Here is a 14,593-nt window from a genome sequence, read left to right as displayed (position 1 = left end):
GCTTAGATTTGAATATATTTGCATGTACTCTTGCGTTGAGATTTGAATGAGTTCATGTGTTTATTCTAGCTGGTCAAACACACACCCCCCCACACACACACAAAAAAAAAAATCTTCATAATGCACAATATATCGATTCCATGTTGATTATCTGACAACATTAGAGATTTTTCAGTTTATTGGTATTGGTCGATTTTGGATATTTAACTGTGCAAGCGCATTTTTAATTTAATTTAATAATTAGAATATTTTATTAATTAAATTATAAAATAATTCAAATCTATATTAAATATTAATATTAAATTATACTATAATTTAATCATTTCTAAAATTAATTTAATAACAATTGACACTGTTTAGCAAATCTCTAAATGAATATCCATTTCCATACTGTACATTATGATGTTATGATTCATTTTTAGTGTTTAATTTATACATAATAGTATGGGATGTTGATACCAGCTATTTATCGCTTATTAGCCATAAAAAAAATCTTTGTAAGCTATCATTTTAATATTGCTACATTGTTACAATACATTTTAGTGGCTTCCAGAAATCTCTAACATATTCGTCGCCACATGGATGATGCTAGATAAATCTTTGATGGTACATGTGACCAATGAAGTAAACGTTTTTCTTTTGTTGTTTGTAAGTCTTTTATTTAATTCGCTTGCATTACTCAAGTCGGCAAGATCAGACTCATTCTTATAGTTTGATTTAATGAAACCATTTATTATTTTATAGTTTCTCATTAAATTACCAGCCAATTTATTTCATTTAACACTTACAGTTACAAATGGCTTTGGTGAGTTTTTTTTCTTAAACTTCTTTCTTTGCCAGCTCAGGTCTTTAACCACTAGGCTACGCCACAGTCCTGCTTTCTATGTCTCAGATGAAAATGAAACAATCAGGCAACCGCTCAAGCTGGTGACTACTGTTTGCAACATATATAAAGTGAATTTGACTCTATTTATTATTCATTTTAACCAGCCTTTGTCATGAAGTTGCCAAGTGGTACTGAAGCAATGCTAACTATACAAAACAATTCATATTAGCTAATAAAACAGCAGTGTTTACCGCTTTCAGCGCACACAGAGCTCTCTGAAAACAGGGTGGAAAAACATACACGCTGAACTGATGTAAGTGGGAGGGACCTTGCAACTACAGACTCGCTGCTCCTTGGAGTGCTTTTCCATTCCTTCCCACCCCAGTCAGATCTCCTGAGGCCTGGCCTGCCTCCTCATCTGCCGAGACACCTGCACCAGCCATCAAAACTGCACCAGTTACATAATGTTACAGAGAAAAACAATCCCAGCATACTTTGTGCAATCTATTTAGCTGGCTCCTCTGGTCTTAGGTGCCGCTGTCCGCTGAAAAGCATGGTGTCGTCCATTAGGACTCTGTGAATCACAGAGGACCATCAGAGATTTAATAGAGTAGACTTCAAATGTGTCTCGTTCACTAGCGAATAAGAAAGTCAGAAGAGACGCACCAAACAATAAACCTGTCTGATCAAGCAAGACATAGATAGATAGATAGATAGATAGATAGATAGTATGGATTTTTTTGTGATTTGTTTATTTTTATTACATTAAATTATTACATTAAATTTTATATATATATATATATATATATATATCTTTTGCTCATCAAGGCTGCATTTCAAAAATAGAGAAAAAAATGTAATATTTTGTGAAATATTATTAAAAATATAAATATTATATTTATATTATAAATATATAAATATGATTAAAATTTAAAACAACAGTTTGACATTTTCTTACACTTTAAAATATAAATTATTCCTGTGATGCAAAGCTTAATTTTCATCAGCAATTATTCATCAGCCATCTAGTCTTCAGTGTCGCATGATCCTTCAAAAATCATTCTGATTTATTATCAATGTGCTGATTTATTATCAATGTTGGAAACAGTTGTGCTACTTAATATTTTTTTTTTAAAAGAACAGCCTATTCAAAACAGAAAACTTTTCTAACAATGTCTTTACTATCACTTTTTATCAACATTTAAGACATCCTTGCTAAATAAAAGTATTTAATTCTTTAAATTCTTAAAAAAATTACTGATCCCAAACTTTTAAACGGCAGTGTCTGTGTGTGTATATATATATATATACACACACCACACACACACACACACACACACACACACACACACATGTAAAATACATAAATATAGAAATACAATATATAAATGTAATAATGTAAAATTGCTATAAATATTTTTCATTTTATTACTTTTTATTTATTTTAATTTTTTTAATTCATATAAATATAAACGTAACATAGTATAAATATATAATAATATCAATATTATATAAACATTATGATATGTTGTTTTTACCTCTTTGAGATTTTTACATTTTGTGAAGATTTTCTGTTCTTGCTTTGCAAAAGTCCCAGAGCTTAGGTGTTGTTAATGGTTGACAGGGTTTCATTATATGGTGTTCAGAGCAGTTTTTAGTATGTTGCTATGTGGTATTATATGTTTGTGTGTTGCTAGATATGGTATTACTAGATCAAAAGAAAAAAAAATCCACCAGGAGGTGCTACAGATGTGAGTCATGCTATAAGTCATAATAATCAAGTGAAATAATTTGACCACAACAAGGCGGGTGAACATTTTCCAGTGAAGTTGTAGTTCCAAATAAGTCACTGGATGTGGACTGGGGGGGAGGGGGGGATGTGGTTTGATCTGCGTATTGTAAATATAAATAGAAAAGAAACATGCACTTCTTTATGTCTATAGTTAGAGACTGTTAAAAGAATCACCTATACATCACCCAAGTGAAGCGTTGTGGCTTCTAAAGTCTAAAAATGGATGAACATGTGACCTTTGAGTGGATCTGCCTCATTACTGCAAACAAACACATCTTTCTTCAAATTTCTCTCAGGAATTAGCACAATGCGCAAGAAGAATCCCTGTTAAAGAGACGATTACATATTCAGACTAGAGAACAGTTTGCTAAAATGATATGAATTATTAAAAAATTATGCTATTATCGGTTATCGGAGGAATTCTAAAGATATGTCATTATTTAAAGACGTTAAACTGTGTGAACTATACTGTCTCAAACACAATTGTTGATGAAAATATGACAATGTATGTTTAAAAATTGCTAAATTTTTACCAGTCATTAAAATATTTCATTGTCCCTACCATATTAAATTGTATCAAGTAAAATTAAAATGTAGCTTACAAGTATACAACTCAAGTAATATTGAAATTGCAGAGTAAGCTTCATAACACAGAATATGTGAGCGTGAAAATGTATCAGATTTATATAGTATGTAAAAAAGCTTGTAACCAGTTAAAATTTATTTGGGTTTTTGTCCGGTTTTTTTTTTTTTTAATAGTGTGTTAGTCAGCTTATTTATGAATGTGTCAGAACTCAATAGATATCTCTGATTCCACTGTTGCCCCCTTGTGGTTCTTATTTTCCTAAATAAAATACATATAATAATACATTTAAATATCTTAGGTCAAATAAAAGTAAAAAGGGTCTGATGAATACTTGAGAATCATTTTAAGGATAATGTCAGAAGCAAGAAATGTAAGAGGGTTTTTATAGGTAATGGCCTAGTTAAAAAAAAAAAAAAAGCTATGTAGGTCATAATGCTCTCACAGGCTCACACCTGGTTTCCGCTGCATGCATGTTCACTCAGTGCAAGTAGTTTCTGTTGAGGTGTAAATGGTGCATAGAAACTGTGTGCTGGTCGTGACACCATTAAACCAAACTGCGAAAAAAAAAAAAACAGTCTGTAAACATTGTCATGCAGGGCTCCTCTTTTATTTTATCATGTTTATATATTTTTTAAATGTAAATATATTATACTTTTAGAAATATAATAAATTAGCAAATATAAATACATAAATAAAATTGCCAGAGTGCCATTTAACATGTTTTAAAAAAAAAAATAATACTCACTAACATTTTTGCAGGAGGAAGAGGAAAAGATGGATCTCCCATCATCACCTTCCCAGAGTTCTCAGGATTTAATGAAGTGTCTGATGAGGATTTTGTTAATGTTGTCACATACCTGACCAGCATACCAAGGTGAAACCTCATTTATTTTTCTAAGGCTTATTGCCATTGGTAATGAGTTTCAAAATGTGTAGCGAAACCAGCTGTAAGAACAAGCAGTTTTCTGCTTGATTTCTGTCTGATGGTTTTGGTTTTAATGCCTGACCTGTCTGTTTCTGTCCTTCATCTGTCCAGCATGGATGCTGCTAGCATTGGCTTCATCATCATCCTGGACCGCAGGAAGGGCAAATGGAACTCAGCAATCACTTCTCTGGCACGGATAGCGGTTCGTATAGGCTCTTGCTGAAGCTTTATGAAGTTAACATGACGTTTATAGATACAAGCAAAAAGAACAAGATGTACAATCGATAGGCCTATCGATTGAAATCAAGTTGATATATATATATATATTATTCTATTACAAGTTATAAACATAAAAATGTCTTAGTATTTTTATGTCCTCGTTTGCTTCAATGGCAGCAGCACTTGAGCTTTAATATTAATTTTAAAATACTTTTATATGTATTAAAATTTTAAATGCTCATTTTTATTTGACTTTTTTTTTTACAGTTTTTTAATTTTATTTTACAGTAAGTGTTATTTAACAAAAGTGTTATTGTAATATTAGTAATATTATTTAGTGATTTAATTTTTGCAATTTAATAAAATAAAATACTATTTTCAATAATATATATAACAACAACAACAATAATAATAATAATTATTATTATTATTATTATTATCAGAGAAGGTTACCTGTTTTATTTCACATGTTCCATTTTAAACAATTTTAGTTTATTTTTAAATGTAATATAAATACTCTGGGAAAAAAATAGGTGTTGAAACCATTTTCATTCAGAAATGGCTAGTAAATTTCACAAACAATTAAAATAGCAAAAAAAAAAAACAGCAACAAAAATATCTACTTACAGTAAATGTACTTCTATAATCTCTTTTTTATTTACTACTTGGAAAAGTAGGCTATTTTTTTACTTGTATATTATATACATGATATATTATACCTTTATAAATATTATATGATATCTTTATAAATATAATTGTCACACCCCTGGACTGTCTGTCTTGTGTTTTGCTCCCCATTACCCAGTTTCTCCCTTGTTGATTATGTTCGTTGATGCCAGGTGTTCCTCGTTTTGTTCTACTTAAGCCCTGGTTTTTCCTGTGTCCTGTCTTAAATTGTCCTAAGGTTCTTGTGCTACGTGTGTTAATAAAGTCTGTATTTTGTAAATTCTCCCACGTCTCCTCGCTCCTTCGCTCCTCGTTCCTACACAGTAGGCAGTACCGTGACAATAATACATTAACAAACATAAATATATACATAAAATATAAATATAGTATAAATTCATTCTTTTTTTAATTAGTTCCACAAGTCACAAAGACAAAAAAGGTCGTAAGTATTTATATGGTTTCACATATAGTTGATGTCACAGAATTGTCGAAGAAATAAGTCAAAACTTGTGTGTTTGATTTTCTTTCATGACCTGAAGGGCTCCTTTCCAGGAAATCTCCAGCTTGTTTTGGTTCTGAAACCCTCACGTCTCCTCCAGAGGGCCATGGCTGATGTCAGTATGAGGTTACATAGGGATGACTTCAAATTGAAGGTACCGGTAAGAATGCTTCTGTCTGTCTGGACCCTCGGCACGTCCGTTCATTCGCCATACGATGTGCATGGCTCCCCTGGAGTGTTTGTTGTAACCATGATCACTCGTCCACTAAATTATTGACACAGCCTGTCACCCTGTTGCATTATGCATGTCTGAAAGGGTGTTAACCTACAGATAATCTCTAACCCTATTTTAACACCACTTTAGAAGATACAGGGAGCAGTGTTACAAAAACATTGAGGTTCAAGTGATGCCTTATCGCTGCGCATGAATGTGTGTAATGCAACTTTCCCACATATTCATGTGTCTATGACTGGCATATGCTGCTGCATGAGATTATCATCTGCATGCTGCTACTCTTGTGACGTTAAGGAAATGAAGATTGTCGCGTTGTCGTGTACAGTACATACTTCAATTTCACAAAATGTTATCTGCAGATGAGTTAGATAGTTATCAGTGGGGAATTTACAAAGGAAATGTGAATGGGGCCAATCCATAAACATTAAAATGCTCATTGTTTTAATAGTACAGCCGTGAACAGTATGAGTGAATTTAGTGTGAACAATTGCTTACTAACCTATTTTGTGTAAAGTTATATCCAATTTTTCAACTTTGTTGCCATTGCAATGTAACACCATAAACTAAAAAGACTGTAAAAATGAGGATTTCAACAGTTTTACAGCTTTAATTATACACAAGTTAACAGAAGAATAAATGGAAGTGCTTTTTTTGCCATATATGCATGCATATTTTTAACAAACTCAAAGTTCGCAAAGGTGCAAAGTGTGCTTTCCTGTGAAAGCATTGTATGAGTGGTTTGAGGTTGACTGTTAATGCAGTCTTCACCTGCAACATTGTTGTAATGTAGGACAAACGTTTAGTTTCTGTACCCCAAGTACAATGAATGTATATTATGGTTCATTCTTTGTTCTTTTCTCTTCTCTTGCAGATTGTTATGCTAAATTCCCTGTCAGACTTGCATGGCTACATTGACAAAGGCCAGCTGACCTGCGATCTCGGGGGAACCCTGGACTACTGCCACAGTCAATGGATTCACCATCGCACAGTACGAAAGTTAAAAATGAATATGATATTTACAGACAGACAAAACATCAATGTACTGTATGTACAATGCAAAGAAGGCTCAGTATTGTAAAAGCAAGATATGTAACCTCCCATATATATTATCTGTTCAGACTGTGTTAAAATGTTGTGCCCTAGGCCATTGAGAACTTTGCATTAACGGTGAAGAGCACAGCACACATGCTGCAGCAGTTTGGAACTGACTTGGCAGAAACCGAACTTCCCAATGACGTGCAGTGCACCAAAGATTTGCTCATCACACACACCGAAAAACACGATAAGCTCAAGGTAGCTCCTCACATTTATAAAACAGTAGTTCATGTTGGTTCTAAAGTTGTCGTTTGATTTCTATAATGCGTGTCATTATAGTTTTGTCCTTTATTTTATTGCCTACTGTATTTTTTATATATATTTTTATCGGTTCCGTGACTTTGGGAACCGTTTCTAAAATAGTGTGGAACAATAATACATGATCTGTATTTATCTTGATTTTCTGTATTTTGCATGTATACAAATTATTTCAGTATATTTATATGCCACGTTTCCTTCTCCCTGCACAGGATGAGCTGAAATTGGCTATAAAGCAAGGAAATACTCTGCTGTCCTGTATCAAAGACCAGGCCAGCAAAACCGAGAGCCACATTTTGAACCCGGATGAGGTAGAGAACCAAACAACTGCTGAGAGGTTTGTCAAAAGATTACACAATTCATTATAATACTCTAGCTTAAGTAGAATCCCAGCTAACAAAAGAATGTTGGTAATGTGAACGTTCCGTTTTATCGTTTTGTAAACATTATCAGAATTAGGGTTGCACGATTAATCGAATGCGATTGTCATGCGCATTTTGATAGTAATTTATTCAGCTGCAGTGATAGGCATTTTCTGGGTTTCTTCTGCGAGGCGTATTTGGAGTTTCAGCACGAGAGTGCCCTCTGGCCTTTGGATGGAGATTTACTGCTGATCACAGAACCGTGCTTCACTAAAAGATACGCATGACAATCGCAGCTTCTGTCGAATCGCAATCTCGATTCCATTTCGATTTATCGTGCAGCCCTAATCAGAATGTTACATTTGAATGTTCATTTTGCAAACTTTATCGGAATGTTACAATCAACATTTGGAAATAAGCCGCAACATATAAAAATGTTAGACGAATGTCCGACTAAAATGTTTTGAGAAAAAAAAAATTCCATGGACGACAGATAAATAATGTTTTTGTGCTGAAGTTTTGTGAACATAAAGACCAGACCAGCTAGCAAAAATATGTTGCTAACATTCCCATTCAGTTACGAAAATGTTATTTCTGAATGTTTTCTGAACATCTTCTTGGTTATGCAAACGTTAAGGGAACATTCCATTGTATCATTTTGCAAACATCATGGAGACGTTACTTTTGAATCTTTGAATGTTCAAAATAAGTAGTAATATTTAAAAATGCTAACTTTGAACGAGCGTTCTATTATCGTTACTGCAAGAACGTTTGTTCGTAACTTGTTAGCTGGGATTATGTCGTAACTCGTAACGCATTTCTGGGTGACTACGTGACATTCAGAATATGACATACTTAAGCAAAACAGAAGATTGACTTTGTTGGAGATTTTAACCATCAGGAATGCAAATAAAGATCTTGATGGCGTCAGCGAATAAAGAAAGTCACTGAACAAGTTACATTCTGATGAAAGATTATGAGCAATTTTTTAACTTTTAAACATTTATAAAGTTTCTGTAAATATAAAGTATTTTTGGATTTCATATTGGATTTACAGCCATTTCCTCTATTTTAACCAGACTTGCGTCAGTTCTTGTTGCAGTTGTGCTATTATTCTTTAAAGCCTGGTGTCATCTCATGTTCCTCTGTGAAATCTAATTCACTTCAGCTCCTCTGACATGCACACTGTAAACGCGTTTGTTTGTTTGTCTCAGGTTGTTAGCGCAGCTCGATGAGACGGAGAATGCGTTTGAACAGTTCTGGTCGAGGCATCACCTCAAATTAGAGCAGTGCTTACAATTACGGCACTTTGAGCAGGACTTCAGAGAGGTACGATGCAATGGATGTGCCTCAGTATACTTAGTAGGCAGCCATTATATACCAAATATCCCTGGAGCGGTTGACCAGTCAACCATGCTGATATTGGACTGTTGCATCTATTGTAACAGGTGAAAGTTTCTCTGGACGGCCTGACGGAGACCTTGCTGGGCCTGTCTGACACCGGGGACTGTGTGGCTCGGGTGGAACATCTACTGGGGGATCTGAAAACTTTGGAGGACAAAGCTCAGGTCAAAATCTTTTGAATCTGAAATCAGGCCTGGTATGCAAAGCAGTCCACTGAGTTTACATAGTGGGCTCAACAATAACCATTTGTTCTGCTGGCTGGGTTAAACCAGTAGTTTCCCCAGTCACTATATAAATCCCCCAATCACTGTATAAATACAAATTTATATAATCCTATACACTACCGGTCAAATGAATAATTGAATAATTCATATTTTTTAAAAGAAGTTTCTTTTGCTCACCAAGACTACATTTATTTGATCAAAATTACAACAGAATAAAATAACTGTTTTCTATTTTAACATATTGTAAAATATAGTTTTTGTGATGGCAAGAATGCATTTTCAGCATCATTACTCCAGTCTTTAGTGTCACATGATTCTTCAGAGATCATTCTAATTTGATGCTCAAGAAACATGTCTTATTATTGTATGTTGAAAACAGTTGCTTAATGTGTTTATTGAAACCATGAAAGACTACCATTCAAACGTTTGGGTTAAGTAAAATAGGTAAAGTTAAGTGACAATATATACATTTATAATATTTAAAAAAGACTATTTATTCACAGTTGTATATTTTAATTTATTCACATTCATATATATTTGAATTTTTAAACAAATTAAATGTTTTTATTAAAATTAATCGTTCTTTTGTGTTTGTTTATACATATGTTTCCAAGGATTAAAAACACAAGTGTGTCTTGAAAAGACCAGCAATACTGGTTACCAGGGCATGTTTTGCATGGAAGATTTTACTCTACCAAGCAACCAGCTTATCTAGAAAGATAAAGCATGTTTTTTCTTGGCCTTTTTCAGAATGCCAAGAACGTGCAGGTATTGTGTGAAAGCATGCGGTACATAGAACTGAACTTCAAGAACGAATAAAAGACACAAACATAGTGTTGCTGCTGTTACGACACTGCAAGTCAATTACTAATAACAGTCAAGATAGCAGTGTAAATCATTCCTCATATGTTGAGCTTTATTGTGCTTATTGATCTGTACAGGAGTCTTTGGAGAAAGCTCAGCTTCACGCTCAGCATGGTGACCAGCTCATTCAAAGTAACCACTATGCCGTGGACTCCATCCGGCCGAAGTGCGTCGAACTGCGGCGGATCTGTGACGACTTCAGCAATGAGGCCAAAAAGAAACGTGACATTCTGACCAAATCACTTGAAATCCACGAACGAATCGATGAGGTTTGTGAGACAACACACATCCTGTCAAATTACCACACAGGCACCTCAACATTGAGGTTTTATCTTGGGGTGATTGATTCGAGACATGGAAAAGGTTTGATTTTGAGAGATGACATGCAGGTTGTCAGAAGACAAAGACATTTACAAAAAAAAAGTAAAAACAGTAAGACTAGTATATATCTTTATTAAATTTTTTCGCCATTTTAGAAAATGTAATTTCATATAAGAGTAAAACAAGAAAAAGGTTGAGGAAAATAAACAAAAATATAAAACTGTGAATTAACAAAATTATATTTTGCAGTGCATTTCAGAAGTATGGCTTGGCAAGAATTGCACAATTGTGCTAATGTACTGTATATAGTATATTATTTATATACTATTCTATTATCTATTAATATTCTGAATTAGCTTATTCTTATATTTTCAGTTTTCATTTTCATTTTCATTGAAATTTTAACAATTTATGCGCTTTTGTTACTTTTTAATATTTTTATTTATTTTGAATTATTTTTATTTCAGTTTTAGTACTTTTAGTACTTAAATTTGAACTTATTTATTTCAACTTATTTAAAATTTCGCTTATTATAGTTGCTAAGGCAACATTTTAAATTTTTGTTCAGGTTTTTCAGGTTTAGTCGAATTTTTACAAATTTTTCAGCTGTTTCAGTTAACAAAAACAGTTTCGTTTTAGTTTTACACAGTAAAAAAATTATTTTTCAAGCAAAACAAGGATTAATGAAGTATGTTTTACAAGAAAATACTAATACAATTTTTCTGATTAAAAATGTTTAATTCAGTGTGTTACTACTTTTTATTTGTTTGTGAATTTTACACAATAATAAATATGATTTCTACAGCAATTTTTTTTTCAGTGTAGATAACAAATAAAACGCCATGTGTGGGTGACTTAAATTTGATCTGTGTGCGTAATAAATAAAAGTGATTATAACAGCTTTCTTTAATCATTGTTTATGGGTTGTATAATATTGCCAAATTAAATAGCCTGCATTGATGTGCCTCTGTGTTTGTGTGCTGGCAGGTGAACCAGTGGTGTGAGAGTGGAGTGTATCTGTTGGCCTCTCAGGCTGTAGACAGATGTCAGACCCAGGAAGGTGCAGAAGCAGCGCTGCAGGACATCGAGCGGTACATGAATTCAGCCAAAGAGCAGCAGCTCAGTCACCTCAAAGACCTCAGCAACCAGTATGAGATCGTCCTCTCAGAGTGGGTCAAGGTACAAATGAAGCGGATTACAGTTGAATACATTTGCATACAGTCAAATCCAAAAGTCTTGTCTACATTATTCAACTACATTAGTTAACATGAACTAACAATGAAAAATTCTTCTAAAGAATCAATTAATCATAGCTAATGCAAATTTCAACATGTACTAATAAATTTTTCAAATCAAAACTATAATGAAAGTGAATGGTGACCAAAAATTAGACTATTATATTATATTATATTATATTATATTATATTATATTACTAACATTGATAAAGATTCAAATTGTGGAGTGTTACCAAATTGTTTAATATAGAATATTATAAATTACATAATTATTATATAAAAAATATTGTAAATTATATTAATTTGAACTGAAATATTAAGATCCCAGAATTTATAATGTATTTGATATATCCTCCTTTTAGTGACAGCAGCACTTATGCTGCCTGATCTCTCATTATTCAATGATTGACCTAGAAATAGTACTGAATATTAAATATTTCTAATTTATTTCAAATCTAGTTAAAATTTTCAAAAGTTTAAAACTAGATGAATCCCAGATTTTAAATTGTGTTTCAGACTTTTGGAGCCCACTCTAGATGTAATGATGCCGATCATCTGTTTCTGATAAATAACTGATTTTATATATAATCACTTTGATCTCATCCCATGCAGGGCAAAACTCAAACAGCTCTGAAAAGGCTGGATGACGTTCAAGAGATGTTTGAGAAAAGACACGCGAGTCTGAAAAAGCTTTCTGCAAAGCAAACAAGGCCAGTGCAACCAGTTGCACCTCGACCAGAATCTTCACCAAAACGCACTTTACCTAAAATCCCACATCACACTGCACCTAGTAAGTTAAAAAAATAAAAAAATAACCAGGTGTATGTTGACTGAAATGCATACATGTCCAGACTACTAGTGGTTTATTGTTTGTAATCTTATCACTTAACCTTTATTTTCCAGAAGCATGTCCTCATTTCAGGTTCATAACCTGAGTATTAAATGCTCAGGCTTTGTATCCTGAATTATTTAAGTGGAAAATATGAATGCCTTCCAGCTTGTTTAACTCTGTTTTAAACTCAACAGCATCAAATCGCAAAGCTACCGAAAACTCCTGCCCCAGTAAGCAGCCCAGTGACGCAGAGCTGGCAAAAAGGAAGAATATTCGCAAAGCCAAAGGTGGCATCAAGGTATATCAGTTTGTGTCAGTTACATGGTCACATCTGAAATAAATGCCAAGATCTGTCATTTAACTCTAGATGGTGCAAGCTGATGGGTCGTTAATTCAAACGGATGATATTCCAGCGTTAAACTACTTGGCACAAGCTGATTGGTTCATGTTGCATACGCAGCCAATAAGCTTGCTGCTTTACATTTAAATGGTTCGTTAGCATCCACTAAAGCATTTCGCAGTGCGCTTTCAGAGTTCCTCTGAAACCCTCTACCTCCCCAGCTCCACCTGTATAGCTCTACTACAGATTATTATATATGCTACTTGTGCAGCAGCAGTATGTCTTAAATACTCACAGCACCGTATCTGCATATGTATTAGCAGTAGCAAGCAATAATCTACAACTACAGCAATAACCAACAGCAGCAGCAATTTAGCAGCAGCAGCGTAGCAAATCTATTCCGCCAAGACCAAATACTGTACATTGTCTTATCGATTATCATGCTAAATTCTTCAGAAGGTTGTCATGATAGAAATGTTTTTTTTAAAACATCTAATAAGCATTTGTATGTATAAAACCCTATTTAGCCTGGGATTAGATCTTGCCTTTAAAATATTTTACTGTATATCATTATTACACATTATACATTCAGCTCAAACATAAAGCCATTTTCTTTCATTTGAATCCTATATAGTTTTTGACCAGCGTGTTCTGTCTTCCTGTGGTTTCTCACAGATTGAGGTCATGCATGAAGGAGGGCAAGGGGGTTCGAGTCTTGTCCTCATGAACAATGAAACAGAAGAGTCGCTTTCAAACAGACGCAGGTAAGAACATGTCTTCTGAGAAAGAGAGTCTCACAAGATAAGGTGAAGTATATTAAGCAGTGTCAGAGATTCTCTTTATGAAAAGTACAACACTGTTTTACCCACTTGAATTGATTTTCAGGGACTTATTTTATAGCTAGATTATAAATGTGTCTCGAACATGTAAATTGAAATCAATTCATTTTAATTACTTTATCAATATGAACACATTTCTTCTAATATTTATATATTTTAAGCCTTTTTTTTCAATTAATTTTTTTTTTTTTCTGTTTAGTTATATAATAACTAAATATAGTATATAATATAAATAATAATGAAATTATTACAGCAGAGCAACATTTATTCATTACTCGTTTTGCAGTTTAGTAAATATACTATCACAGACTTAAAGAGACAGTTCACCCAAAAATGAAAATTCACAATTCACTCCGCCTCAAGTTGTTCCAAACACATTCAACAACACTCATCTTTGTGAAAATGGCCTATTCTGCCAATTGGGCAAAATGAGAATAAGAAACTGTGACACCACCAAAGCAGTGACTCAAACTCTAATGGTTTGTGATGACACGCATTTGATCACACATCTGATGCCATTTCTGAATGTACAGGATTAACTAGTTTGTCAACATATCTTATATCTCACTCAGAACATACAGCACAGTACATCACATATCTGGTTAATGTCTCAGGATACAGCATTGTTGACATCAAACAGGTCAAGAAATATTTAGCTGATGGGTCTCAAATACTGTTCTTTTGCATGACATGCTCTCTCATGTATTTTGCACTACTACGACTATGGTTTCTAATTACTCACTGCTTCTGCTTTTTACATTATATTCCGCCATATATAGGTCGTTTCTATTGTGTGGTGTAAGTTGTGAATTTTATATTGTGAAACATCTGGTGTAGGGCATTTTTGCCCTGTAAAACCAAAGTGTGAATTTGTTCAGATTTTGGTTTTTGTAGCTTGTAGCTGATTTTTGGTCACTGATGGCTGAGCAAACTATCAGTCTTCATGCTGGTATCTGGCGCAACATACTTTTTCATGTGCATACTGATGTCTGTATGACCTCTGCTTGTAGAAATATCAGTCTTCCTGAAAAAGTCACTCAGCACCTGTCAGAGTATTACTACGTTTTTTT

The 14,593-nt window shown here is 33.6% G+C and overlaps 1 protein-coding gene across 2 annotated transcripts in view; it reads left to right on the top strand.

The window, feature by feature from the left end:
* The window catches only part of mcf2l2 (MCF.2 cell line derived transforming sequence-like 2), a 67,296-nt gene that overhangs the window by 21,519 nt on the left and 31,184 nt on the right, over positions 1–14,593 (top strand). For both annotated transcript variants that reach the window (XM_016570033.1, XM_016570032.1), the window contains exons 3-15: positions 3,964–4,078; positions 4,241–4,331; positions 5,554–5,673; positions 6,620–6,736; positions 6,892–7,041; positions 7,314–7,438; positions 8,678–8,792; positions 8,912–9,031; positions 10,033–10,224; positions 11,264–11,455; positions 12,125–12,302; positions 12,539–12,642; positions 13,360–13,448. In XM_016570033.1, the coding sequence (XP_016425519.1) occupies positions 3,964–4,078; positions 4,241–4,331; positions 5,554–5,673; positions 6,620–6,736; positions 6,892–7,041; positions 7,314–7,438; positions 8,678–8,792; positions 8,912–9,031; positions 10,033–10,224; positions 11,264–11,455; positions 12,125–12,302; positions 12,539–12,642; positions 13,360–13,448 (1,708 nt within the window). The remainder of the gene's footprint in view (positions 1–3,963; positions 4,079–4,240; positions 4,332–5,553; positions 5,674–6,619; positions 6,737–6,891; positions 7,042–7,313; positions 7,439–8,677; positions 8,793–8,911; positions 9,032–10,032; positions 10,225–11,263; positions 11,456–12,124; positions 12,303–12,538; positions 12,643–13,359; positions 13,449–14,593) is intronic.

Source organism: Sinocyclocheilus rhinocerous, unplaced genomic scaffold, assembly GCF_001515625.1.
Source record: "Sinocyclocheilus rhinocerous isolate Xijiao unplaced genomic scaffold, SAMN03320098_v1.1 scaffold711, whole genome shotgun sequence".
NCBI classification, from domain to species: Eukaryota; Metazoa; Chordata; class Actinopteri; order Cypriniformes; family Cyprinidae; genus Sinocyclocheilus; species Sinocyclocheilus rhinocerous.
The sequence above is the reverse complement of the archived record's forward strand: the minus strand, read 5'-3'. Positions and strand labels throughout refer to the sequence as shown.